This window comes from Hirundo rustica, chromosome 17 (assembly GCF_015227805.2).
Source record: "Hirundo rustica isolate bHirRus1 chromosome 17, bHirRus1.pri.v3, whole genome shotgun sequence".
Lineage (NCBI taxonomy): Eukaryota > Metazoa > Chordata > Aves > Passeriformes > Hirundinidae > Hirundo > Hirundo rustica.
The window spans coordinates 12681350-12707883 of record NC_053466.1 but is presented as its reverse complement, the minus strand read 5'-3'; the positions used below and the strand labels follow the sequence as shown (position 1 = coordinate 12707883).

Genomic DNA, 26534 nt, shown 5'->3' with positions numbered 1-26534 from the left:
CCTGCTCTTGCCCCAGTGTCCAGCTTGGTCATGGTCCTTGTCCTTGTCTCAGTCTTGGTCCCTGCTCCCTGTCACTGCCCTGCTACTCTCTGTCCTCATTCTGGTCTGCACCCCATCCCCATTCCCCCTACCCTTGTCCCTGTCCCAGCAGCAGTTCCTGTCCCGGTCCATATCCTGACCCTTGTCCCGATCCCTGTCCCGGTCCCTGTCCCGATCCCTGTCCCCGTCCTTATCCCTGTCCCTGTCCCGACCCCTGTCCCAGTCCCCGCCCTTATCCCTGTCCTTATCCCGGTGACTGTCCTGGTCCCTGTCCTTATCCCAACCCCTATCCCAACCCCTGTCCCTGTCCCTGTCCGGGCTCTCGGGCTCCCCCTGCGGGCGGTGTGGGGCGCGGCGGGTCCTCCCCGGCGGCAGGGGGCGCTGCGGGCGCGGGGCGCGCAGCCATGGCGGCGGTGCGGGCGGCCCTGCTCGCCCCGCTGCTGGCGCTCGGCCGGGCCGGGTCGGGCCCCGCGACCCCCGCGCGGGTCGAGGTGGCCGTGGCGGAGCCCGGGGCGGCGGCGCCGGACGGGGACGGGGCCGGCGGCGGGGCCGGCGGCGCGGCCGCGGTGCCCGGCGGCTCTTACACGCTGCGCGGGGCCGTGCTGGGAGCGGGGGGAGGCCGGGCCGGGCCGGGCCGGGGGGGCCCGCGGGGGGAGCGGGAGGAGATGGAGATCCAAGGCCGCCTGGTGCTGGTGAGCGCGGGGAGACGGGGAATGGGGCTGGGGGGTGCTGTTGGCGCTGGCGAGGGATTGGGAGGGGAGAAGGGGGAACTGGAAGGCACTGGGAGGTATTGGGGGGGCAGGGGGCAGTAAGGGAAGGGAGGGGAACGGTGGGGACTGGGGGGCACTGGGAGACATTGAGGGGCTACTGGGTGTGGGTACTGGGTGGCAGTGATGAGGGGGTGGCAGTGGGAACGGGGAGACATGAAGGGACCAGTGGGCATTGGCAGGGCAGTGGTCAGTGTGGGAGGGGCGGGGGTCGGTGGGCACCGTGAGCCGGTGGGTGCTGGGGTGAGTCCTTGGCCCCCAGAGACACTGGGGACTGACCAGGGCAGGTAGCCACTGCTCGGGTGTGGCCAGCAGCAGAGAGGAGGTGCAGGCCGGGACACAGAGGCAGTGAGGGCCCAGCTGTGTTCCCTGTCCTTACCTCAGCTGCTGTCCCTGTCCCCACACAATGCATGGCTCCCAGGACCCTTGGGAGCATGGGGATGCTTTGGGGGTGCCCTGAACCTTGGGGTCCATCCCAGCTCTCCGTCTCCTTGCCACATCCCCAGGTGGGTGACGTGGAGCCGGAGCTGGGCGCTGCCGACAGCTGGATCGGGGTGGTGCCTGTGGGCACCGAGGAGCCGGCCGAGGGCCCCCGGGGTGCCAAGGAGGAGTCCTTCACCACTGCCGTTGTCACCAAGGTGACCCTCTGCCTGGCCCTGTCCCCTCTACCTGGCCTCAGGGCTGCCATGGTGTTTGCAGCTAACAAACCCACAGGGGTGTCACCTGGGGTGTCGCCTGGCAAGATCTGGGGCGTCCTGGTGTGTGCTTGGTGGCCAGGGCATCTCTGACAGCTTCTGATCCCTCTTGGGTCCCTTTGTAACCCTTCACCCTGGCAAAGAGCTGCCGAGTGCTTCCTGCAGCAGGACAGGAGCTTGTTGGGGACGCAGCCCCGCTGTCCCCTGATCGCGTCCCCGCTGTCCCTGCAGATGAAGCGAGCCCTGGTGCTGGGGGCCTCTGCGCTGCTCATCCTGGCGCTGAACCAGAACGCCATCCGTGAGGTAGGACGGTGCCGGCGGTGGGGCCGGGCAGGGATCGTGCCCCCGTGACGGCTCTGCTTTCCCTCCCGATGCAGCTGGACGTGTCCCAGCTGCTCGCCAAGCCCGTCATCGTCATCCAGTCCTCGGACAATGTCACCAGGCTGCTGGGAGCGCTGCTGCGGTACGGGCTGGGGCGTGGGATGGCCTCGTCAATACCTTGTCCTTGCCTTGTCCCTCAGCAGACTGTGACGGCCAGGGACTACGCCGGGGGTCTCTCACTCAGCCCATCGTGTTTGCTGGGATGGTATTGTGCCATGCCAAGGCCAGCTGGGGCTGAGATGCGTTTCCAGGGGAGATCTGGGTCAGATCCAGCCCTTGCCCGGGGCTAGAGCCCTTCCATGGCTTCCCAAGTGGTGGCAGCTGTGACGGTGGCCTCGGCCAAGTGTTTTAGGGCTTTCAGTAGAAATTATCCAGAATGGTTAGTTCTTGTCATGGCACCGGCATCCCCACAACCTCTGTGGGTGTTTGTTCTCACCACCAGCAGCAGTGGGACCCTGTCGATCCACCTGACATGTGGGACAGTGGGATTGCTGCCGTAGTGTCACACATGGGGAAACTGAGGCACGAGGTTGTGAGGAAGAGCCCTGTGCTGGTTCACTGAGGGCTGGGCACAGCTGGGGAGGAGGTGTCTTGCTGTCACCTCCCCTGTGTGTTCCTCTGGTCCCCCTTGGTCACTGCCCATCCCTGTGGGAAGGGGATGCTCCCTGGCACTGGGGAGCTGTGCCTGGATTCTGCTGTATCCGTGGAATTGACACTTTTCTCTTTGCTCACAGTGGGCTCCGGGCTACGGCAAAGATCACATACCAGGCAGTGCTGCTGGAGAACCTGGTATGTTTGTCTGTCCTCCTCTTCCTGCCACTGGGAGAGCAGGGCATGACAGTGCCCAGCCAAACTCCCTGATCCATGGGGGACAGCTGCAGGGGGAAGGGGAAGGGGAAGGGGAAGGGGAAGGGGAAGGGAAGGGAAGGGAAGGGAAGGGAAGGGAAGGGAAGGGAAGGGAAGGGAAGGGAAGGGAAGGGAAGGGAAGGGAAGGGACCCAGTGGGAACAAGGCAGCTGGCAGCACTGACGGGAGGAGGAGGAGGGACACGTGTTCTCACATTGCTGGACACAGCTGTGGCCATCCGCAATGCTGCGTCCTGCCTTGCAGGGAGTGACCCTCACGCTGTGGTCCACCTGTGGCCTGTCCCGAGGGGGCCTCTACGGGGAGTGGCAGGGGGTCATCTGTCCTGGGGAGAGCAGCTCGCAGGTCCAGGTACGGTGCTGGGGCTCCGGTGGGGCTGGGAGCGGGGCCGGGTCCCCGCCTGCCATCCCCACCGTGCTGTCCCCACAGAAGTACCTGCAGCAGCTGTGGAATACCATCCTGCTGATCTCCCTGCTGCTCTGCACCGGCGTCATGGTGCAGGCCCAGCGCCAGTCGCGGCAGGACCTGTCGGAGCGGGACGCCGAGGTGGGAATGTGGGAACGTCTCCGCTGTGCGCTGTGCCGGGGGTTGTGGGGCGGGCTCTGACCCTCGGCTCTGCCCCCGCAGCTGGACCTGAAGCAGCACATCCGGCGGCGGCTGTTGGCCGCTGAAAACCCGGGCGGGTACCATCCCAGGAAGCCGCCCCGGAGCCGGGCCTGCGAGATCGACAGCTGTGCTGTCTGCCTGGACCAGTTCCACAGGAGCCAGGTGGGACCGGGCGGACTGGAGCCCACCCTGGGCTGAGCCTCCGGTGGCGGGGCAGGGCCGGGGTGTCCCTGCCAGGCCCCGGGCCGTGTCCCTGCCACCCAGCTGTGCTCACATGTGCCGTCGCTTCCCTGCTGGCAGTGGCTGCGGGTGCTGCCCTGCTCCCATGAGTTCCACCGGGACTGTGTGGATCCCTGGCTCCTGCTGCAGCAGACCTGCCCTCTCTGCAAGCGCAACATCCTGGGTGAGAACCGCCCTGGCGCCCAGCCGAGCCCCGCTGACCCTGGGGCACAGGCTGGTGGGGACCTGGAGCCTGCCAGGCTCCCAGTGCCAGGGCTCTCTGTCCTCCTTTGCAGGGAACTGCTGCACGGACAGCTAGCTGGCCCGAGGACACGCTCCAGGGACAGACCCACGGCTGCTCCAGGGACAGGGATGGGGGCAGGGGGCGCCCGGCCAGCGGCGCTTGCTGCCGGAGCGGGGGTTGGTGTGGCTGTGCATGTCACAGTGCCCAGACTCTGGAGAGGGAAGGACTCGGGGCTCTCCTGCCAGCTGTGAGTAGAGGGGTGGGGGGTCCAGATGGGCAGTGTTGGGGAGGGAAGATTTGGGGCACCCATGGGTGTAACGGGGTGGGGGCTGGCGCAGGGAGAGCCCTGTTCCTGCTGCGCTCTTGCCCTGCTCACAGCAATTTTTCTAAGACTTGGGTTTTTTGTCTATTTGCTGGTGGCCGTGGCAGGGTAGGCAGAGCCTGGCTGCGGTGCCAGCCCCTCCGGGAGGTGGGTGACAGACCTGCCAGGGCTGGGGATGGCAGGGCTGTGGGGTGACTCACGGCCTCACTGTGGGAGGGTAGGGGTTGGACTCTTTATTTATAATAACTTATTAGAAAGGATGGCATGAGTGGGCTGCAGAGCCAACCTAGGGCTTGGCTCGCCCAGCACGGTGACTGGGGACACGCTGTGAGCCCTGCCGAGGTCCTGCCCCACGGGCTGCAACATGGCACGTGTCCATCCCTATTAAACATGGAGCAAGGACTGGCTGTGTGTTTTGTGTGGGGCTTGCACGGGGCTCACAGTGCTGGGGGGGCAGCTCAGAGGTCAGGGCCAGCCTGCACCCATGACTCGGTGGTTCCCAGCCCCTCTGGGTGCTCATGGAGGGGGGAATGACTTTCCCAGCTTGTGGCTGTGCTGGTGGGCTAAAGGCGGCTCGGATTACTCTCATCCCAGGCCAGCTCTGCTTTCCTCTTCCAAGTGTGGCCACATCCCGGTCTCCTCTTGGGAACGGTTCCTGGCAGTAGTTAGCACATGCTGGCATCAGCCCAGGGCTCTTCTGGGGACTCCAGCAGCAGCGTAGCCATGGGTGACTGAGCTTCAGTGCCCAGGAACACCCCTGGAGCAGCTCCCCAAGGAACCAGGCAGAGCCCAGGTTTCCCAAGGGAATGCCCCTTCCTGACACACAGAGAACCAGTAATGAGGTCCCCTGGGCAGGGCAGGTGGCTGCTGGTGGAACACAATTTCTCTGTTAGGAAATTCAGACTGATCCGTGTTTATTTGCGGCGAACCCTGGTGTGGTGTGAGGGGAGGCCAAGCCCCAGGCGTCGCACCGGGAGCGTTAGGCAGGGTTTGCCCTGCAATGTGGGCTGTGCCCGGAGTTGCTTGGAATGCTGGCTGCTGGGGGCTCCATGCCAGGCCTTGTCAGTGCATCCTGGCGTCCCCGTGCTGTCCCTGCTGCTCCCGCTGCTGAGCCACCTGGGGGTGGGAGCAGTTAAGGGGAGGGAGAGCAGGGAACCCACCCCCAGCCCCTTCCTCAGGGCTCCTACTCACCCAGTGTCCTGCCTGCCGACCTCCCTGTGGAGCTGGGACCCCAGCTGGGCCTGTGGGACGAGCTGGGACCCCAGCTGGGCCTGTGGGACGAGCTGGGACCCCAGCTGGGCCTGTGGGACGAGCTGGGACCCCAGCTGGGCCTGTGGGACAAGCTGGGGAAGGGAAGAGAAGGTGAAATTTCCCCCCACCAGCTTCAGCTCCTGTCACATCCCTCAGCCACCACAGCTGGTGGCACAATGGCCACAGTGAGAGAAAGGAGCTGGAACCAGCCGCTGGCACCTCAGGCAACACCAGTTAAACCAGAGCGACCTCCCAGCAGCATGTGGAGCCTGGGCTTGGCCCTCCCAGGGTCCCCAGAGCACGTCTGGGGGACAGGGGGTGGTTTTGGGGTACGCAGCACCCACCCCGTGGCACCCAGCTCACCTTGAGCATGCCCTGCTCGGCTGCTGCCTTCACCTTGGCGAGCAGAGCCTCGAGCCGCGCGTTCTCCCGCTCCAGCACCTCGATCCGGATGGTGTTGGCCTGGAGCTGACTCTCCATGTCCTCTGTCAAATTCCCGCTGCCTGCAAACAAAATCCAACAGAGCCCAGGCTGCTGCTGCTGCTGCCTGCTCAGAGGCGTGGGCACCCCTCCTGCCTCCCAAGGAAAGGAGCCTCTGCCCCAGGCAGGGGGCACAGCCCAGGAAGTGGCAGCTGGGACGCCATGCCCTGTGGGCACAGGAAGCTCTGCCCTGTCCTGGTCCTGCTGGATATCCCGGCCCAGACATGGGATGCACAGCGCCCATGCAGGGAAGCACGTTGGGATGGTCACAGCTTCGCACGGGGTCTGAGCCCTTCCTGAGCGTCAGTGGGACAAACGGAGTGTCTGGGGCCAGCAGGAGCCCCCGGGAGCTCTGGACACCCCGAGGCACAAACCCACTGTGCTGCCATCTGCTCCCTTACTCTCAAACTCCATCTCAGCGGGGATGTGGAGATCAGGGAAGAACACCAGGAGCCTTTCCCGCTCCCTCAGCTCCTGTGCCTGTTCCTCCAGCCGGGATGTGTTTGCCTGCAGCTCCAGGATGGATTGTTCCATTGCCAGCTTCTCCTGCTGCAGTGTGTCCAGCAGCTCCTGCACGGCACAGCAGGGAGAAGTTTGCAAGAGGACTCAGCCCTTCATGGAAAGCTCCCACCCTTCCCTGATGATAAGGAGGTCCTATGGCAGTGGGAAGTGGACAGTGACAATGTGCAGGGTTTTAGCTGTGAGATCCACGTGTGCTGGAAGCAGAAGCACCAACCATCAAGTGTGGAGGGTGTCCAGATGTCCAAGAACAGAACACTGAAGATGTGGAAGCACCTCAAGATGTCCCTTCCTGCTGCTCCCCTCTGCCCTGACTCAACTGGAGACTTGTTTGGCACAGGGTGGAGGGAGAGGGCTCTTCCCCAGGGAATGCCATGAGGACGTGGCCATGTGGCAATGCCACCCTAGGCCTCAGAGTATCCCTCCTGGGAAAACTGGCTGTGGGACAGGGCAGTGTGGCTCCTGACAGCCCTGTGGCACAGGCTGTGTCCCACACCTGGGTACCAGCACTCACCTGCTGTGCCTGGAGCTGTTTCCCACTCTGCTCCTGGCTCCGCTCCAGCTGCTCCGCCAGCCGGGCCTTGTCCTGCTCGGCCTCTGCCAGGCTGGCCTGCAGCTCCTCACACTCCTGGTCCAGGCTGTCCAGCTGCTGCAGCAGGGTCCTCTGCTTAGCCTGCAGGGACTGTGGTGGGGGCCTGAGCCTGTGTGGGGCTGTGGCACCCATTCCCCACAGCCCCGATACTGGGCAGCAGCTCAGCCGTTCCACTGCCCCGGAGCCGGCCGTACCTCCTCGTGCCGGAACATGCTCTCCACACGGACCTTCTCCTTCTCCAGCTGTATGCTGGTGGCACTCAGCTCCCGGTCCAGGCTGTCCCTCTGGCCTGTGAGCATCTCCACCTTCTCCTCCAGCTCCAGCACCTGGCTCCGGGCCACCATTGTGGTTGTCATCTCCTCCAACAAGGTGGTCTTGGAGAGCTCTGTGAAGACACAGCCACCGTGGCCCAGGCTGGGCAGGGGCAAGAATCTGGAGGACCATGGAGGTGATGTGAGGGATGGGGGTGTTCAACCTGAAGAAGGGAAGGCTCCAGAGAAAACTTAAGAATCCTTTTCAGTGCCTAGAGGGGCTCCAAAAGAGCTGGAGAGGGACTGGGGACAAAGGATGGAGTGACAGGACAAGGGGGAATGGCTTCCAGTGCCAGGGCAGGGCTGGATGGGAGATTGGGCAGGAATTGTTCCCTGGCAGGGTGGGCAGGGCCTGGCACAGGGTGCCCAGAGCAGCTGTGGCTGCCCCTGGATCCCTGGCAGTGCCCAAGGGCAGGTTGGACACTGGGGCTTGGAGCAGCCTGGGACAGTGGAAGGTGTCCCTGCCCAGGGCAGGGGGTGAAATGGAATGGGCTTTAATGTCCCTGCCCATCCAGACCAGTCCATGATTCTGTGGTTCAGGGGCACCCCGTGCTCTCCACAGGCCCTGGCAAAGGGAGGCAGATCTGACAGGAGGCCTCTGACCCCCCCCAAACCTCCACCAGCATCAGCCCACTCTGGCACTGGGCGATGTTGGGGTACTGATGTGAAGGAGGCCCATCCTCTGCCCATCCCCACCAGCTCTACAGCCCAGTCTGGGGGTGCAGGGGGCTACATGGGTGTGAAACACGCGTGAGGCAGAGATGTGTGAGCTGGGTGAGCCCTGGGTGAGCCCCTTACCCAGCTCCTGCACTGCCACCTGCTTCGCTGCCAGCTCCTCCTTCAGGGCTGAGAGTCGTTCCTCCAGCAGAGCAGCTCCTAAACCAAAACCCCTCTCATTAATCAGTTCCTAAAAAAAACCCTAAACCAAGAGGCAGCTATCAGCCACACTAAAGTGTTTTCACCCAGTGATTGTGTTGTGCTACCAGGGAGGAGGCAGTGATAGGACACAGACAAGCAGCTCCCACTGCCTGGCATTAGCCTCACAGCAGGGAAAATTCCCCAGCACCTACAAAAAGCCCTGCTGGTTGTGGTGGGGCCAGAATTTGCCCATGGACTCTGCTCTCCTGCAAATGCCCCCGGGCCTGGGAGAGGATGCTGGGAACAGCTCTGTACCTCTCCGGAGGTCGTCCTTGTCCCGCTCCAGCCTGGCCACAGCCTCAGAATGTTCCTTGTCCTTGGCTTTCAAGCTCTGCTCAGCCTTCCTCTGCTGCTCTGCTTGGATGTCCTTCTCTGCCTGCAGCTTCCTGGAAACGTCCTCAACCTGTTTCTGCAGCTTCTTGTTCTGTTTGCCTTTCTCTTCCAGCTCAGCCTTCAGGGGGTTCACCTGCTGCAGCAGCCCCTGGAGGTGTTTGTTGATCCGGGAGAGGTCCTTGCTCTGCTCCAAGGCCCAGTAGCTCATGTCTTTTGCAGAGAGGTTCCTTCTCCCTGCGCCGTCCTCCAGCACCTCCTGGAATTTGCTGAGAGCCGAAGGGATGTTCTGGCTCTGACAGATGCTGGTGATGGCTCTGCCCACCTCGTGGAGGCTGGCCTGGGCGCTGGAGCAGGTGTCACAGGAACCCAGCGGTGACCCTGGGGTCTGCGTGGAGGCACTGCAGGTGCTCTGAGCCAGGCTGGGGCCAGCCCTGTGCTGGGAGCTGCCTGAGCTGCCCAGCACTTGGACACTTGGACACGGGCACACAGAATTGGGCTGGATGGGCTCTGGGGAAGTTCCTGACTCCAAAACATCCGGCAAGAAGCGTTTCAGGTGCTCCTTCTGATATTTCTCAGCCTGGGGAGCAGAGGGTGGAGTGGATTGCTGTGTGGGGATCCCCCACCTGCAATCCTTCTCCTGAGGGAGACAGCACAGAACAAAACCAGAGCCCAGATCAAAGTGGAAATGACCCATAAAAGCCTAAATCAGGTGTGGAGATAGGACAGCAATGCAGCCGAGGGACAGTGACCAAGGGGAAACCTCAGCAGCAAAACCTATTCCCCAGCTCCCCACCATCCCTTCTTTCCCAGCCCCTGCACTGCCTCCTGGTTTTGCCACACGGCTTATTGTGAGACTTTTCCATGAGAAAGATCATTTTGGGGAAAATAAAACGCAGGAGAGGTTGTTTTTACCACCAATTATTTCACTGTCTTGAAGCAGCTCAGATCCACGGCGGGATCAGCAGAGCTGCAGCATTTCGGCACAAGGAGGATATTTTCCAAGCTCTAGAGGCAGCCCAGCTCACCCATCCTGAGATCCTGGAGCAGGATGGATGCCCTGCTGTGCCACTGCTGGGAGGGGTGTAGGGAAGGGACACAGGCCGGGAGGGGACAGATGTGTGACACAGGGGCCAGCACTCAAAGGGTGCATGCACATCTGGTGTGGTCACAGGGTGTTGAGAATGACCAGGATCCAAATCCTGGAGGGAGGGCAAATCCTGGGGAGAGGGCAGTGACTCAGCTCGTGGGAAGTTCCCAAATGTCCCACCTCGTCCCGGAGCTGTTGGCAGAAGGCCCCGAGTTTCAGCATGGTGCTCCAGAAGGTCCTGGCCGTGAGCCCCGCGGACATGCCGGGCCCCAGGCCCCGCGCCGGCGGCACCGCCTGCCCGCTCAGCACCAGCTCCGCGTACCCGGTGAAGCTCTGCAGCAGCAGCAGCAGCCTGTCCCGACGGGAAAACACGTCTTGGAGCATCGGCAGCAGGGAAACCGAGCTTGGGCAGGGAGGTCGGCCCCCTCCCATCACCCAGACAGAGCCGCTGTGATGCAGGAGGGTGGGGTTGGTGCTCTCGGGACTCCCCAGGCATGGATCACTTCATGGAGCAGCCACTGCCAACAGGCTGTGATGAAGCTCCCCCCAAAGATTTGGGGCACCCGTGCTGCTGAAAATCCTGATTTTTAGAGCCAACAGCTCAGTGGGAATGGCTTATCTTTTAAACCAGAGCTTATTTCACCCAGACTGCAAAAGGGGCTTTGGCCTCCCACGGCTGTGGATGCAGCTGTGTCCGAGTGTTTCCAAGATTTTGGGAGGCAGTTTAACAAGCCTGTCCCATCAGCTCCACCTCAGCACCTGGGTGGAGCATGTCTGGCTCTGCTTCTTCGTGGCCAGTTTGTGCTGGGAGCTCTAAGCAGGGAAAGGAGCTGGGTTTTAAAGCCCAGCAGGGCATGAGGCCGAGGTGCTGGCACCGTGGAAATACATGGGGAACAAAGCACCCAAAAGACTTCATAAAATCATGGGATATCCTGAGCTGGAAGAGACTCAGGGATCACCCAGTCCAACTCCTGGCCCTGCACAGACATCCCAACAATCCCATCCTGTACCTGAGAGCATTGTCCAAAGGCTCCTGGAGCTCTGCCAGCCTTGGGGCCATGATTGTGGCACTCGGTGCCATGGTTTAATTGATAAGGTGCTGTTATGTCACAGGTTGGACTTGATGATCTCCAAGGTCTTTTCCAACCCAGCTGATTCTGTAATCATTCCCTGGGGAACCTGTTCAGTGCCCGAGCACCCTCTGGGGGAAGGACCTTTTCCTGATATCCAGCCTAAACCTCCCTGACACAGCCCCAGCCATTCCTTTGAATCCCATCCCTGGTCACGGACACCAGAACTGTTCCCCAGGAGGAGCAGCGGCCCCGGTGAGGTCTGACCTCAGTCTTCTCCGTTCCAGCTGAACAGACCAAGTGCTCCCACCCTCAGCCCTTCACTATCCTCTCAGCCCTCATTTGGACACTCTCTAACAGCTTTAAGTTCTGCCTGTGCTGAGGTGCCCAAAACCTTCCCCAGGACTCGGATAAGCTTAGACACACAGCTCCTGTTCCCCCGCGGGGCAGGAGCTGCTCCGGGGTGCCTGGGGCCTCTCACCTGTCTATGAGCAGCTCCAGCAGCACCACGTGTGCGTGCTGGCTGAACTCGGGCTCGCTGTCGCTGTGCCTGTAGCGCTGCAGCAGCACCGGTATGTCCAGGTCGCAGGACACCTTGTCGGGGAACTTCCAGGAGGGGAAGCGCACAGCGCCCGCCCGGGAGGACACGTCGCCTATGGCAGCCTGCAGGTCCCGCAGGTCGGCCCGCAGACTCTCCATGCAGCCGCGGTGGCCCAGGAGGTGCGCCATGGTGCGGGGTGGGACGGGCCCGGGAACAACGGGGCCACCAGGCCAGGGACCGCTGGGGTCACCAAGCCTGGGATGGAGGGAACGCCCTACAGGGACAGGCTGCTGGAGAGGGGCCGCCACGGTACCCGCCGGGCCCGGCGGTCTCCAGGAGCGCTGGGGAACCGGAGGGAAGCAGGGGGATCGGAGCAATCAGCAGCAATCGCGGAGAAGAAGCGCCGGGCCCGGTGCTAGGCCTCGGCGTCCCAGCCTTGTCACCATAGCAACCACACCCCTCCCGTGCAGCAGTGGTGCAATCCTGCTCCGCCCTGCCCCCGCCCTCCCCCCCGCGCGGGGCACTAATGGTACATCCCACAGCGCGCCCTGTGCCCGCCCGCTTCCCGCCAATCTGCGCCTGCGCTCCAGTCGGTGTGACGTCACTTCCGGCGCGCACGCGCGGCACTGCGCCCGCCGCCGCCATTTCGCCCCCGTCGGTGCCGGCGCCGCGTCTGGTCCGGACCGAGCCTCGCTCGCCCCTCGATCGGCCCCGCCCGGCGCGGATCCCCCCGCCCCGGCAGCGCCATGCCCGCCGGACCCGTGCAGGCTGTGCCTCCGGCGCAGCCCGCGCCCCCCGCCGAGAGCAAACCGGTGCGGGTTGGGGCGGGGGGGGGCGGTGAGGGAGGGGAGGGGAGTGAGGAATGGCGCGAATGGGGTTTGAGAGTGTGGCCCTCACGGACCGGGCTGGGCTGGGCTTGGGGGAGCTGCAGTTTCATCCGGTGCGCGGCACTGAGCCCTGTGCCTGCTCAGCTGAGACCCCACCTGCAGAGCTTGCCCCAGCCCTGGGGCCCAGCACAGGGGGGACCTGGAGCTGCTGGAGAGAGTCCAGAGGAGGCACCAGAGATGCTCCCAGGGCTGGAGCCCCTCTGCTCTGGAGCCAGGCTGGGAGAGCTGGGGGTGCTCACCTGGAGAGGAGAAGGCTCCAGGGAGAGCTCCGAGCCCCTGGCAGGGCCTAAAGGGGCTCCAGGAGAGCTGGAGAGGGGCTGGGGACAAGGGCTGGAGGGACAGGACACAGGGAATGGCTTCCAGTGCCTGAGGGCAGGGCTGGATGGGAGATTGGGCAGGAATTATTCCCTGGGAGGGGGAGGATGAGATGAGCTTTGGGTTGCCTTCTTGCCCAAACCATTCCAGGATTCCTTTGAGACAGCAGCATCCTGCTGGGGCAGGGCAGGAGCCGAGTCCTGCCCTGGCAGTGCCCCAGGGCTGTGATTCCATTGAGTATGGGGGGTTGCCAGGAGAGCTGTGGGAGCAGCCTTGGCTCCAGGAATGATGTGTGGAGAGATTAAAAGTCTGAGGGCAGTTGCAGTCCTGTGTATCCCATTCCCCTCCCAGATCCTTTCTCTCTTAGCCATATTCCTGTTCTTTGCAGCCTTCTTGAGAAAGGAATACAGCTCCCACAGAGCTGGAGCTGCTGTCCTGACTCTCACACAGCACCATCAGCACTCCTGTAGCTGACAGGGAGCTGATCACACCGAGAACCTTGGAAAATTGATTCCCCCAAAAAAATGCAGTGACTTTCATGCACTGATGTTACCAAGGCAACTCAGCATCACTGTTAAATAAAATATTTCTAGTGTTGCCTCATTTTTCAACTCCTCAAGATGATATTCTGAGGGACTGGGAATAAACATAAAAATGTTCATGTTGCCTTTCTATTAACACACTTCATTGAGGTTGTATTTTATGGAATGGTTTGCACTGGAAGGGACCTTAAAGCCCATCTCCTCCCACCCCTGCGATGGGCAGGGACACCTTCCACTGGCCCAGGGTGCTCCAAGCCCTGTCCCGCCTGGCCTTGGGCACTGCCAGGGATCAGTTTGACTTTGGAATGTTTTCTGGCTCGGATTCTCCATGGATTTGGCAGAGCTGGGAGCTTAGCCTGGATTTTAAATTATCCCTGACTGTCCCTGTTAGTATTGAAAACATTTCCAGCAGCTCTGTCCTGGTTTATTACACCTTTACTTGGAAGCTGCTTGGTGAGGAAAGAGAAACAGCATCTTTAGTATCCTGCAAAAACAGCTTCTGGTGTTACTGGAATACAGAGCCATCCGCAGGGAAGGTTCTGGGATTTTAGTTTGGATCTTCCTGTAACATGAGTGAGAAAAACACTGTCGGAGATTTTCTCTTCAAACCAGCTTCTGTTGCAACTACAACGGCATAAAAAGCTGTGTTTTATTTAATGGGGAGTTAAAAAGTCAGGTCCCACAGCCCCCTAAAATATTCAGAACTTCCACACCTGGTGAGAAATGATGAATTATTCCTGGAAATGTTACTAGAGCCTCTTGGCTCAGCATTTAAAAGCATCCTTGAGGTTGAGGCTCATACAGTGAAAATTGTTTTGGTTCCCATGGGCAACCCTGTTGTCCTGCTCTCCCTGCCCCTGCAGCAGGTGCCCCTGAGAGGCAGAAAAAGGTTGTGTCTCACCCTGAGAAACCAAGGAGCTGGTGGGATGGATCATCCAGGTTTCTTCAGCCAGTTCAGTGGTTGAGGGGCTGAGGAGGAGGATGGATAAATGTTCCTGTGTGCTATTGGGCTTGTGATTGGAACGCCTAATCCTGACACCCCTTCACCTTTTGTAATGAAACAATCTTTATTACAGCCAGAAGAGGAGCCTAAAGAGGAAGCAGCACCAGCCAAGCCTGTGGTGGGAATTATTTATCCTCCTCCAGAGGTCAGGAATATTGTGGACAAGACTGCCAGCTTTGTAGCCAGGTAAGTGATGCTGGTTGTGTCTCTTTTTCCTGGGATTTTCATGCTTCTGCTGTTCAGTGCAGCTCCAGAAGCTGAAGAAGGTCCCAGTTTTGTGGTTTTGCATGAAGGATTTTAAGGATTGAGGCTGTACCAGTGAGACTGGAAAAGAAACAACACTACTCCAGTGAATAGGGTGTAAGGTACCCTTTGCTAGAGAAACCGGTAGTAAAGAAATAAAGTCCTTGTTCAGATGTGCAGTGGGTGCTGCAGTAACTGGGTAACAGGGCCTGTTCTGAATGATCTGAAGGGGAAACCAAATTCCAGGTGCAAGGGGAGCCTTGGTACAGGATTCATGGCTGTGTTTTAGTGCTGACATGCGGTGGGGTTTGGTTTCAGAGAATTACTAAATGCTGCTTCAGTCAAACCCTTATGGTGTAACTCATCTCTAAAGCGCTGCCAAGGAGTGTTGGCTGCTTCTGAGCACAAGGAAGGGACTGTGTTTATCCTCTGGGACTGTAGAGACCTCCTCTTTTGGAGGAGGTGGAATGTTTGAATCAGACTGGGAGATATCCAAAGAATATGAAGAGAAACCCTCTGTAGCAGCTGGGAATTTTCTCAGACTGCCCTGGAATAACTGGCTCGTGCTTTAGGTGGAAGGAGGGGATGTTACCTGGACTGGGGCTCCTAAATGCAGCACTCTGGGCTGGTCAGTCCCTGCACAGGATGATGGTCACCTGCGTTTTTTCCTTATGTGATTGTTCTGGAACTGAAAGTAGTCTTGAGAACTTGTTAATAGAGCAGATAAAATGGATGTGAACTTAATGCTTCATAACTGTAAACTTCAGTCAGCGGTGGAAATGACCTGAGGGTGCAGACAGATGTGACTGCGGAATTCTTGTGTGTGTGTGAATTTCTAATATTCACATTAAAGACAAAGTTAGGGGGACAATTGCCTCTAACTTGTGTGTGTCCAGCTGGGTGTGAGCTACTGAGAGAGAAACTCCTCCCATGTGGGAGAGAAAATGATCTTCCAAGGGGCCGATGCCTCAACACATCCTAGTCTGAAAGAGACATTTACACTTGAGTTGATGACCTAAATGATTTTTCTTGTTGCTCCTCAGAAATGGTCCAGAATTTGAAGCCCGAATTCGTCAGAATGAAATAAATAACCCCAAGTTCAACTTCTTGAACCCAAATGACCCTTACCATGCCTACTACCGGCACAAGGTCAGCGAGTTCAAGGAGGGCAAAGCCCAGGAGCCCTCGGCTGCCATCCCCAAGGTCATGCAGCAGCAGCAGAGCGCCCAGCAGCAGCTCCCACAGAAGGTAAGCGTTCCTTTTCATCACTTTGGGGAAGAATTTGGCCACTTTGGAATGGTGTCACAGCCTGGGGTTGAGAAGGAAGGAAGCTCAAAAGTCAAGAAGGAGCAGTTGGTTATACATTTGTCAAAATGCCAGCAGTGACAGGCTTGGAGTTGAGTGTCTGGGGCTTTTGTTTTGATGCAGAAGTGCATCTCCCAGGTGCTGGTAGCTCAGAGTTGTTTGAAACTGCCAATATACAGTTTAATTGGTCCATTTTAATTAAGTTTAGCTTTGTATTCACTGACAAAGTACTTACACTAGAGATCACTTGGACTGGATGTGGCAGAGGCAAGCCTTGGGAATCCCTTGGAGTTGTCTTTGGCCTTGTTGCGTGCGCTGTTTTGTAGAAACTTTTCCTCCCACAAGGATCAACCTCCCCTTTAAAACATGGGTTATAAAATGCTGCTTGTCTTGTTCAGCTGTGCCTTTAAACACACTGGGTGGGAAATTGGCTTGGAGTGAATCGAGGGCTTTTCCATGCTTGGCATGGCCTGCAGCCACACTGGGAGAGCTGTAGCAAAGTCCTGATACTTTCCAGATTTCTTCACTGTTGGAGCAACATTTTTAATGGTATTCAATTATACCTGATGTTTTCTCATCCTTACACCTGCCAGAATGGCAACTGGCGTCGCTTTCCCGCAGCAGCTGAGGAAAACAGAGATTCTCCCGAGTGTTTGGTGAGCGCTCCTTGCAGGAAGTCACTGAGCTGTGCCCGTTCCCCCTGCAGGTGCAGGCCCAGGTGATCCAGGAGACCGTGGTTCCGAAGGAGCCCCCGCCCGAGTTCGAGTTCATCGCGGACCCTCCGTCCATCTCGGCCTTCGACCTGGACGTGGTGAAGCTCACGGCGCAGTTCGTGGCCCGCAACGGGAGGCAGTTCCTCACCCAGCTCATGCAGAAGGAGCAGAGGAATTACCAGTTTGATTTCCTTCGCCCACAGCACAGCCTGTTCAACTATTTCACCAAGCTGGTGGAGCAGTACACAAAGGTACTCCAGGCAGGATGATTTCTTCCACAGCAGGAATGAGTTTGGAGGGCTGATGAAGTCCTGCAAACCAGCCAGGTTGGAAATACAGGTGCAGGGTTCCATCCTTAAATCCTACTCTTCAGAGTGGAGATCATGCTGAGCACAGTGGGCTGTCACCTGAATTGTAATCTCAGTAAAGGTTTGTTTCTTTTTAATCCGGACGATAATTGGAGGGCCACAAGTGAATATTTTGAAGTGCAGGGATGAGCAGTAAGTAGTGAGAGGGCTGCAGTAGAATAAATGGGATATAGCCCTGAGGGTCTGCTGGTATTTGTAGCAGTGTGGAAAGGATAATTGCTCTGAAAGAGGCTTTGGCACAAAGAATTGTCACCAACTGTCATGCAAAATGTGTTTCAGATCTTGATCCCACCGAAGGGCTTACTCCTCAAGCTCAAGAAGGAGGCCGAAAATCCCAAGGAAGTCCTGGATCAGGTATTCCAGAAAAAAATTGCAAAAATTCTCAAGCGTTTTGGTTATATTTTGAATTTTTTTCTCTTTGCGTGTTCTTGGCTTGTTGGCAGCAAATAGAGAATAAAACAGATGTGTCACTTGGTTATGGGGGGCTCAAAGTTGCTTTAAGTGGCAGCTGGTGTTTGTATTGGGAGTAGTTTGTGGCAGCACAGATATTGCTCAACCTCATTTCCAGGTGCTTACAAAGTGGAATCCTGGAATATCCTAAGTGGGAAGGATCCCACCATCCGGTCCAGCCCCTGACCCTGCCCAGACCCCCACCAATCCCACCCTGGGCATCCCTGGCAGCGCTGTCCAAAGGCTCCTGGAGCTCTGGCAGCCTCGGGGCCGTGCCCATTCCCTGGGGAGCCTGGGCAGTGCCAGCACCCTCTGGGGAAGAACCTTTCCTGATCTCCAGCCTGAGCCTGCTCCAGCTGTTCTTCCCTTCATTTGCAAACCAGCAATGAGATGACTGTGCTCTGTCTGCTCCTGCAGGTCTATTACAGAGTGGAGTGGGCCAAGTTCCAGGAGCGAGAGAGAAAGAAGGAAGAGGAGGAGAAGGAGAAGGAACGTGTTGCTTATGCCCAGATTGACTGGCACGACTTTGTGGTTGTGGAAACAGTTGACTTCCAGCCCAACGAGCAGGGTACTGATGTTAAATGTTGTCTCCTCCATGAAACTGCCCCCTTTGTGCAGAAAATGTGTCCAGATTTGCCACTTTTAGGCAGACATTGGGGTTTACAGCCTTTTGTTCTTCAGAGTTGAAGGGAAAGGCTTACACTGACATTTTGGAGGGCTGTTTTGTTTTGCTGGAGTCACCGATGTTCTCCTTGAAGGAATTCCAGGACTGCAGTAGTGTCTGCTTTTCCACCAGGACACCAGAGCTTGTCCCACTTTCTAGTAGTGCTTCCATTTATAAGTCACTTTATCTTCATCTGTTGTGCTGGTGTTTGTATAGCTCCATCCATTCCCTTCCATATCCTCTGGCTGCCAAGGATTTTGTTGCCACTGTTTTTTGTTCAAGAATTGGTATTGCTGTCAGTGTGTGTTGAGTAATGGAATGGGATAGAGAAACAGAAGCTCTGTTTTCTGCATTGTAGGGAATTTCCCTCCTCCCACCACTCCAGAAGAGCTGGGAGCTCGAATCCTGATCCAGGAGCGTTACGAGAAGTTTGGGGAAAGTGAGGAGGTGGAGATGGAGGTGGAATCAGATGAGGAAGATGAAAAGCAAGAGAAAACAGATGAGCCTCCAGCCCAGCTGGATCAGGACACACAAGTGCAGGATATGGATGAGGTAACTGGACAATAGGATTTTGTCCCCTAAAGTTCATGTTATTTATGGTGGCCTCCACTTTCACTGTAAATAGTTCTTTAGTTTCTTGAGGAAATGAAATTTCCCTCTGCTGAAATCTCCAACCAACCTGTTACTGCTGGAATATGGTTGTTTTTATTAATGTTTTCCATGACAATACAAGTTCCAAGAGAGAAATCCAGTAATTTTGGCACCCACTGGTGTGTGATTTTATATTTCTGTGGTTTTAAGTCTTTCAGGCTTTTTTTGTGCTCAGAGTCTGGAGCCCTGAAAGATGACTCATCTTAGGCTCTGCCCACTGTAAGCTGTTTTTCTGGTAACAGGGAACAAGAGTGTGGTTAACTGTAAGCCCCTGTGTGCAAGGCTGCTGTAATGTGGAAGCTGAGGAGTATTTGTTTCCTTTCTGGGCCTGCTGAATTTCTGTATCATGGTCCAGAGGAGCCACTACGCCATAGGTGTCCAAAACAGCTCCGTTGCTTTGATGCTGCACAATCCGTTCTTCCAGCACTATGTAGGATTTTATGTCTCTCTCAAAGGAATTTGACCACTGGAACTTGGTTATGATTTTTGTGTCCTTTTCAATAAGGGGTCAGATGATGAAGATGAAGGTCAGAAGGTTCCTCCTCCTCCAGAAACCCCGATGCCACCCCCACTCCCTCCCACACCAGATCAGGTCATTGTACGGAAAGATTACGATCCCAAAGGTAAATCAAACTAAAAAACCACCTTTATTTCTTCCTGAAGAATCCCAAACTATTTGTTTCTAGACTGAACCAACACTGTGCTTTTATTCTCCTAGCCTCAAAACCGTTACCACCCGCCCCGGCTCCGGATGAGTATCTTGTGTCTCCCATCACTGGAGAAAAGATTCCAGCCAGTAAAATGCAGGAACACATGAGGATTGGGCTGCTGGATCCACGGTGGCTGGAGCAGCGGGATCGATCCATCCGGGAGAAGCAGAGTGATGACGAGGTCTATGCCCCAGGTCAGCTTGAGCACTGATTGCTCAGCCCCTCACTGCCCCACTGATCTGGACATTCTGAAATGCAGCTCTGTGCGATGCCCTCTCTGTGATAATGAGATGGGTGTGTTTGTCAGCTGTTGCTGGCCAGTATCTTTCCAAAAAAAAAAAAAAACAAAGGGGACAGGAGTTGGACTTTGATGGTCCCTGTGGTCCCTTCCAACTCAGAATATTCTGTGTCAAAAGAGCATCACCCGGCCACTAGGTATCAAATAGATCAGTAAGAGGCTTGGTTATATTCCTTGAGATGAGAATTGCTCCTTTTCCCTCAGGTCTGGATATTGAGAGCAGCCTGAAGCAGCTGGCAGAGCGTCGTACTGATATCTTTGGTGTGGAAGAGACTGCCATTGGTAAAAAGATTGGTGAAGAAGAGATCCAGAAACCAGAGGAAAAGGTAGAGTAGAAATTGCGAATTTTTGTTTGATTGGTTGGGTTTTTTTTAATAACAGCTCCCTGGAGCATTCTGAATGCTCAGAGTCATAAGAGTCTTGATTTTTTTTCTCTCTGTCAAGCTGCTCTCTGGATTTCTTTGCAGTCTGGCCAGGGTGGGTTAATCTGATTAATTTTACTCTCTCAGGTGACCTGGGATGGCCACTCGGGCAGCATGGCCCGCACACAGCAGGCTGCTCAGGCCAATATCACTCTGCAAGAGCAAATTGAAGCCATCCACAAGGCCAAGGGACTGGTGCCGGAGGATGACAGCAAGGAGAAGATCGGGCCCAGCAAACCCAATGAGATACCCCAGCCACCCCCTCCTTCCTCAGCCTCCAACCCCCCTGCCAGCGCTCAGCCCATCACATCTGTACCTCGTCCACCCACCGTGAGTGCTGGAGCTCTCAGAAGCCAATTACTGAGGCTGTAGTTAATTAGGAGGGGTCCTGATGGAGGCCAAGAGTCCTGGCATGGAAGAGGATTTTGTGGGAAGTTTGTGGTTTAAGAGTAGTTTGGAAATATTAGAAGAACCTTATTGAACTTGCTGTTAAAAGTGGAATACAACACTTAGGTGGAGTATTTACCTTCGAGGTATCAAGAAGACTGGGATCAGCCGGGCAGTGGGATCTTGGAGGCAGAGAATATGGCTAAGAAAGGGATGGCTGGGGGCGGTTGTAGGTGTAGAGTGGTGTTGGACAAAAGCAGCCCAGGGTAAGAAGGGATCTGCTGTGAGTCCCAAAGAGCAATTTAGCAAAGGAACTAAGGGCCTGGAGGTCTGATCCCGAAGTGAGGGGGGGAAGGAGGGCTCCTTTAATCTGTTAATGAGGCTTCTTTGCCTGTTCAGAGCAGCTTGGGGTGCCCATATGATGGGGTCACGAAGGCTCCCTGCGAGTCTTTGGGCAGCAGAACACGTGGTTCTGTTTCCTTGTTATTTTAGTTGGGATTGTGGCCAGCCCTAGGCATTCCTGCTAAGGAAATTCACCTTCTCTCCCCAGATGCCTCCTCCTGTCCGCGCCGCCGTGGTTTCTGCAGTTCCGGTCATGCCTCGTCCCCCCATGACTTCCGTGGTCCGGCTGCCCCCGGGATCCGTCATAGCCACCCCCATGCCCCCCATAATCCACACCCCACGGATCAACGTGGTGCCCATGCCCCCCTCTGCTCCCCCCATCATGAGCCCGCGCCCACCTCCCATGATTGTTCCCACAGGTCAGTGACTTCAGCTTGTCCTGGGGAATTGTCGGATAATGCCTTTATAGTGGACTTCAACTTGGAGTCTTTTTCCTCCAGTGCCCTGGTACTGGTCTGTAACTGGGACTGCAGGCCCTGAGTTGTGTTGTTAAGAGTGTGGGGGTGTTTGGTATGGTTTATCTAGTCCTGCTTTTGGGCTCAAGGCTCTTGCTGCACCTTGAAATGCAGGGAATTCTGTGGCCCCAGGAGCCTGCCCAGGTGAGAATTAAGAATGCAGGGTAAAGAGAAGCTGCCAGCACCTCATTGGGGGGTTACAGCTCCTTACAGAAGCCGCTGCTGCTGGAGGAAAAGCTGTTTGCTGGCCTTTTTCTTCATTAGGTGCTTTGAAGTTAAAAGCCGTGATGTAAGAAGCAATTCTTCCCTTTTTTCATCTTCTTTTCTTCCCTAACTGGAGGAGCTGGCACTGCTGCCTGCCAAACTGAGAGCGTGTTCTTTTTTTGCAAGATCTGCAGGAAGCTCTCATGCCTTGTTATCTCTTCCTGGAATGCTTCCCAATATAAGAGCTCTCTGAATGTTTGAAGTTTGCATGTTGCTGTTGGTTGTAACTTCCTCCATGTATTGTGGCATTTATTTTCAGCCTGTGCTGCTCTGCTCAAAGCGTTTTTGTTGTGAGGGGGTGTTTGCTGTGCACTCAGGGGGTGACTGTGGGTTGTGTTGTGTGTCCCCCATCCATTCCAGCCTTTGTCCCTGCTCCTCCCGTGGCTCCGGTCCCATCCCCGGCGCCGATGCCTCCTGTTCACCCCCCGCCACCCATGGAGGATGAGCCAGTCTCCAAGAAACTGAAGAGTGAGGACAGCCTGATTCCAGAGGAGGAGTTTTTGCGCAGGAACAAGGTAAATGTGTGGGTCAGAGTCCTGGGCTGCTCCGTGCCAGCTCCAAAGGGGCTCTAAAGCCAATTCCCTGCACAGAGGGGCGAAAATACCTGGCAAGAAAGGGACTTCCTGAGGTGTATCTCCTTTTATTTGTCATTCCTGAGAAGACCAAACTCTTTTGTCTCTCATTGGGAAGAGCTACACACAGTAGGATAGTGCTCTTCTGTAATTAAGAGCAGTGAGAGGTAGGTTATAATGCAGTGGAGAACTAAAGTTGCTAATGAGCTTTTAAAGAGAGGAAGGCTAAGCTGGAGATTGAAAGAGATTAGAGTATCAATGCCAGCATCATAGTAGGGTACTGTGGTGTATTCCATAACAAGGTGAGCTAGATGTGAGCCTCAGTTCTTTCCTGAGGAGTGCCAGTGTCACAGGAGGAGATTTAAATCCTTAGGAAGGTCTGTATGGTTTCTCTGGGAATATTTAAAGTAAAAGAGGAGATTTACATGGGATGCTAGGAAGGAATTGTTCCCTGGCAGGGTGTTGAGGCCCTGGCACAGGGTGCCCAGAGCAGCTGTGGCTGCCCCTGGATCCCTGGCAGTGCCCAAGGCCAGGTTGGACATTGGGGCTGGGAGCAGCCTGGGACAGTGGGAGGTGTCCCTGCCAGGGCAGGGGTGGCACTGGATGGGCTTTAAGGTCCCTTCAAACCCAAACCAATCTGTGATTCTGTGATTTCATGTGCACAGAGAAACTGTCTCCTGTTCAGTGCTTCACACCTTCACCCCTGTGACACCGTCAGTGCACATGGTGCTCGATAGATGGCACCCAAAAGGAAAAGAAATCCAGCTAAATGTTTTATTGTGGGAGCAGTGGAGTAACTAGTAAACACATTTCTGTGTGTTTACTGAGGAGCCAAGCTATGGAAATCAGTACTTAGCCTGGTGCTGTATTATCACAGCCCTGAGAGACTTTATCTGTGTTTTCCCGTAGGGCCCGGTCACGGTCAAAGTCCAGGTTCCCAACATGCAGGACAAGACGGAATGGAAGCTGAATGGCCAAGTGCTGGTGTTCACCCTGCCCCTCTCAGACCAGGCACGTAGCTCATCCTCCTGCCCTGCCCTGCTCCGTGTGCTGCCTGTGAGAGCAGCAGCTGGGAGCTCAGCCTGCTCCCCACACCGCGGCTCCACCGGAGCTCCTGGGGAGCAGGACTGGGACAAAAGCACTGAAGGAGCCCTTTGATCCTCTCAGGTGTCTGTTATAAAGGTTAAGATCCACGAGGCCACAGGGATGCCAGCTGGGAAGCAGAAGCTGCAGTACGAGGTGAGTATAAGCCCTTCACGTGCTGGTTGTTTCTTCAGTGTGTTCTCTCACGTGATTTTTTTACAAAGAGAAATTATAATGTATAATTTAATGCACGATGAGATACTGGAAGAGCAAAGGGAATGCTTTTCCTGCCTGCACAGCACAGCTGTGACAGAACTGCCCTCTGTTACAGCAGGACGGGCTTTTAGTAGGTAATTAAATCAGTGGGTTTTCACATTGTTGCTGCTGCAGATGAGTCCTCCAAACTTGATGTGGCTTTCTCTGAAATCAGCCTCTTGTTTTATTAGAGTTTTTTTGGTTTTTTTTTTTTTGACATTTAACTGCAGCAGCCTGCTCCCACAGCTCTGCTGTGTGCTCGGGAGGTGGGCGAGCGTGCTTTGGAACCCTGGCAGCTCGGGGAAGGCTTTCTTCAGATCAGGGAAGGGAAGAGCTCACTCTCTCTTCTCCCTCTTCCTCCAAGCTAGAGCTGTGAGAAAGGCCCCGTTCCTTTTTAATGACTTATTTCCAGTCATGCATGTGCCCAGGCAGGCACAACCTGCTGCCTAAGCAGTGAACTTTGCGCACTCATCTCCTCAAGAGTTCATCTGTGGGCAGATACTGTGTTAACCCTTAATGAGAAAGGGAGCTGAGCTGGTGATTTTTAAGGGAAATTTAAAAAAAAAGGTGTGGGGAGAGTGGAGCCTGGATAACTCCCTTTGTGGTGACTCTTTATCTGTGTGTTGTAGGAGCCACATTGTCAATATTGGCTGGTCTGATGGAAAGTGTCCCTGCCCATGGCAAGGGGGGTGGAATGGGGGGATCTTTAGGGTCCCATCCAACCCATTCTAGGATTCTGTACCCACCTCCAGTGTCCATCTTGGACAGTGGAATCTCTGTGGAATCTTCAAAGCCTGCAGTGATCTATCATCCTCCTGCTCCGAGTGCACAGCCTGGAGGGTTGGGATCTGGGTGGGATTCTATGGGAAGGCAACACTGAGGCTTGTGCTCTGACTGCTCTTTTGTGGTTTTTTTCTTTCCCTTTTCTCCTTCCCTCAGGGCATCTTCATCAAAGATTCCAACTCCCTGGCTTATTACAACATGACGAGTGGCTCTCTGATTCACCTGGCCCTCAAAGAGAGAGGCGGCAGGAAGAAATAGATGTGGAGCCCTGAGACGTAACGTGTGCGTGTTGTAACCCCAACCCTCCCAATCCTCTTTCCATTCTGGCCTTTTTGGGGCTGCATCCACTGCCCCCCAGCAGTAGTTTGAACAGAGAGACTCTGACCCCCACTGATAAGAGAGGAGAAATGTGTCAGTGTAGTGAGTAGTCTGTAGTGATCAATGCTTTGCTTGAGTGCAGACTCTCCCTTGAATCCCCTCAGGAAAAGACTTCATCAAGGTCATGCCCAGCTTAGTTTAGATCCATCTTTGTGGGATTTATGGTGGCCAGGAGCATCATCTGTCTGCCCTCAGCACTCACTGCTTCGTTTAACCTTATGCTAATTGAAAACTTCTCCACACACTTATTAACCCCCTTGTTCTTTCCCTGTCTTGGATCTTGTACTGACCCTGACTTGGAGGTTTTTCCTCCCTTGGCATGAGCCTATGTTGCTGTTCCTGTGATAAAGGAGGTCTGGGTCTGCTCTGGACAGACTGTGATTTGTTTTAATAAACATGCAACTCTCCTTCCTTGGATTTGGGGTTTTTAATGGAGATGTGCCTGGTTTCGTAGCGCTCGGATGGGGAAATACATCAGGATTTGTAATTAAGCAGTTTACAATAGGAAATCCTCTTATTTCCTGGGAAAAGCTACAAGAAAAGGGGTTTGTTGAAGTTTCCCTGTTGCTCCTTGGTCATTCCTGAAGCTTATGTCTGTGAGCAGGGGGTGGTGGAAAATACTCTGAACTTAGCAAGAATTTTATTGGAAAATGTGATTTACAATTATACCCTGCCGCTGGAATCTCTTGGTCCCGGAGAGCATCTGGGTCCGGAAAACATGATCCCCGGGCCTTCAGTCAGAGTTTGATAGAAACACAACACAGCAAAGTTAATCCCTGAAATTAGGTGCCCAGGAGGAGGGAGGTGTCTGGGATTTGGGTACCTCTGTTTTTTGGGGGTAACCCAAAGCTATAGATTTATTATTATATATATTTTTAGTCATGGTCAGGCAGTGCAGGAACATCCTGTTTACCTTATTCCATACTTAGGAGGGGAGAGAGGGATGAAGCAGGAGGGAAGAGCCGGCATCCTCCTGCCTCTGGCGTGCTCCCCTGGGATCCTGAGGAAGCCCTGTGGCTGTGGGGAAGGTGGCTGGCACTGGCCCAGCCCAGGTGGTCAGTGTTCCCTGGCCACAGTGTCCAGCTGTTGTCTGACAGGTTCCCACATGTCCCTGTCACAGCCTGCTTCCCCTGCTGCAGGAATCCGGAGCCCGTGGCTGTGTGGTGGATGCAGGGCGCTCCTGCCCCGCAGGAAGGCGGGATAAGCACTTCCCTTCACTCTTCAAAACCAGACAATAGGTAAAGTCCTGGAGAAAACAGGCAGCGAGCGGGGTTTTCCAGAGCGGATAGAAAAAAAACTGCCAAGAAAATGGAGAAGTTGTGTTTGTATCCGGGGCTGTGCTGGGCTGTGCTGAAGGTCACCCTGTGTTCCTCCTCCCGCTGTGCTCGGAGCGTGGTGCCAGCAGAGCTTCCCGGTGGGAGCTGTTCCCTCTATTCCCTCAGTAGCATTTTCAGCCAAGCCCCTTTACCGGCACTCCAGCAAGAAAACTTCCCCCTGGAAATCACTTCCATGGATCCTTGCCAGCCTGTTTCCTTCTAAATCCGAGGGATGAATGCTGCAACAGACTGTGTGTGTGGAGATCTGGTACAAAACAAGCGCCATCGGAGCCTTCCACTTCAGTGGCAAGGGCTGGCGGGGCTCGGCTGCCAGAAAAATCTGGAAGTAGGTTGAGTTGCCGATTTTAAGGAGCCTCATTCCCTCTTCCTTTGGCACAGTACCACCTTGAGAGGGATCCTTCCAATAACCCCCTGTTCTGTGCTGTAAGAGGGAGGAAAGGGAGAGCTGGGCTCTGGAGGAGCAGCTGGCGGTGGGATGGACCTGCCCCTGGAAGGCTTTACCTGGGACAGGTCCCAGCACATCCCAGTCTCCTGCAGATCCTTTGGTGTTTATTTTTGAGAGAGCCAGGCTGGTTTTACCTGTCTGAGGTGCTGTGAATGGGGACTTTGGGGTGACGTTGTGGGATCTGCAGGGCAGGGACAGCTTTGGAGAGGGAAACAGATCCCATCCCTGCCCCATGCTGGTGTATGCCCCAGTGCTTCCCAGCACAACTCTCCTGCAGCCCCAGTATCCAGCCTTCCTGGAATGCCAGTGCCTTCCCAGTACAGCCCCAGCACAGCCACACTGAGGCTCAGTCTGGTCCCGCTAC

General features: G+C 56.0%; 4 protein-coding genes across 5 annotated transcripts; 2 read left to right on the top strand and 2 right to left on the bottom strand.

The window, feature by feature from the left end:
* The first annotated feature begins 443 nt into the window (after nucleotides 1-443).
* On the top strand, nucleotides 444-4538 carry RNF215 (ring finger protein 215). 2 transcript variants are annotated; one of them, XM_040081303.1, is made up of 10 exons: nucleotides 444-731; nucleotides 1313-1444; nucleotides 1733-1804; nucleotides 1879-1964; nucleotides 2617-2671; nucleotides 2992-3096; nucleotides 3175-3291; nucleotides 3373-3513; nucleotides 3652-3754; nucleotides 3867-4538. In XM_040081303.1, the coding sequence occupies exons 1-10, from the start codon at nucleotides 444-446 to the stop codon at nucleotides 3887-3889; spliced, it is 1122 nt and encodes a 373-aa protein (XP_039937237.1). In that variant the 3' UTR covers nucleotides 3890-4538. The 2 variants fall into 2 exon arrangements, with proteins under 2 accessions (XP_039937237.1, XP_039937238.1); XM_040081304.2 differs by lacking the exon at nucleotides 444-731 and having other exon boundaries at nucleotides 993-1444; nucleotides 3178-3291.
* Nucleotides 4413-10123, bottom strand: LOC120760746 (coiled-coil domain-containing protein 157). Its single transcript, XM_058422866.1, has 8 exons — nucleotides 9950-10123; nucleotides 8463-9117; nucleotides 8088-8165; nucleotides 7173-7363; nucleotides 6901-7068; nucleotides 6269-6437; nucleotides 5751-5890; nucleotides 4413-4791 (listed from the first exon to the last, which is right to left on the bottom strand). Exons 1-8 carry the CDS (start codon nucleotides 10121-10123, stop codon nucleotides 4423-4425), a joined length of 1944 nt encoding a protein of 647 aa, XP_058278849.1. The 3' UTR covers nucleotides 4413-4422.
* Nucleotides 10124-11174: 1051 nt separating this feature from the next.
* On the bottom strand, nucleotides 11175-11645 carry LOC131378672 (coiled-coil domain-containing protein 157-like). The gene has a single exon (XM_058422837.1). The coding sequence runs from the start codon at nucleotides 11424-11426 to the stop codon at nucleotides 11175-11177; it is 252 nt and encodes an 83-aa protein (XP_058278820.1). The 5' UTR covers nucleotides 11427-11645.
* A 280-nt stretch (nucleotides 11646-11925) lies between these two features.
* On the top strand, nucleotides 11926-24795 carry SF3A1 (splicing factor 3a subunit 1). The gene is made up of 16 exons (XM_040081120.2): nucleotides 11926-12050; nucleotides 14059-14171; nucleotides 15272-15476; nucleotides 16240-16497; nucleotides 16894-16968; nucleotides 17482-17632; nucleotides 18087-18280; nucleotides 18885-19002; nucleotides 19098-19283; nucleotides 19592-19713; nucleotides 19897-20139; nucleotides 20747-20957; nucleotides 21678-21832; nucleotides 22799-22900; nucleotides 23057-23128; nucleotides 24167-24795. The coding sequence occupies exons 1-16, from the start codon at nucleotides 11985-11987 to the stop codon at nucleotides 24266-24268; spliced, it is 2373 nt and encodes a 790-aa protein (XP_039937054.1). The 5' UTR covers nucleotides 11926-11984; the 3' UTR covers nucleotides 24269-24795.
* Nucleotides 24796-26534: the final 1739 nt, after the last annotated feature.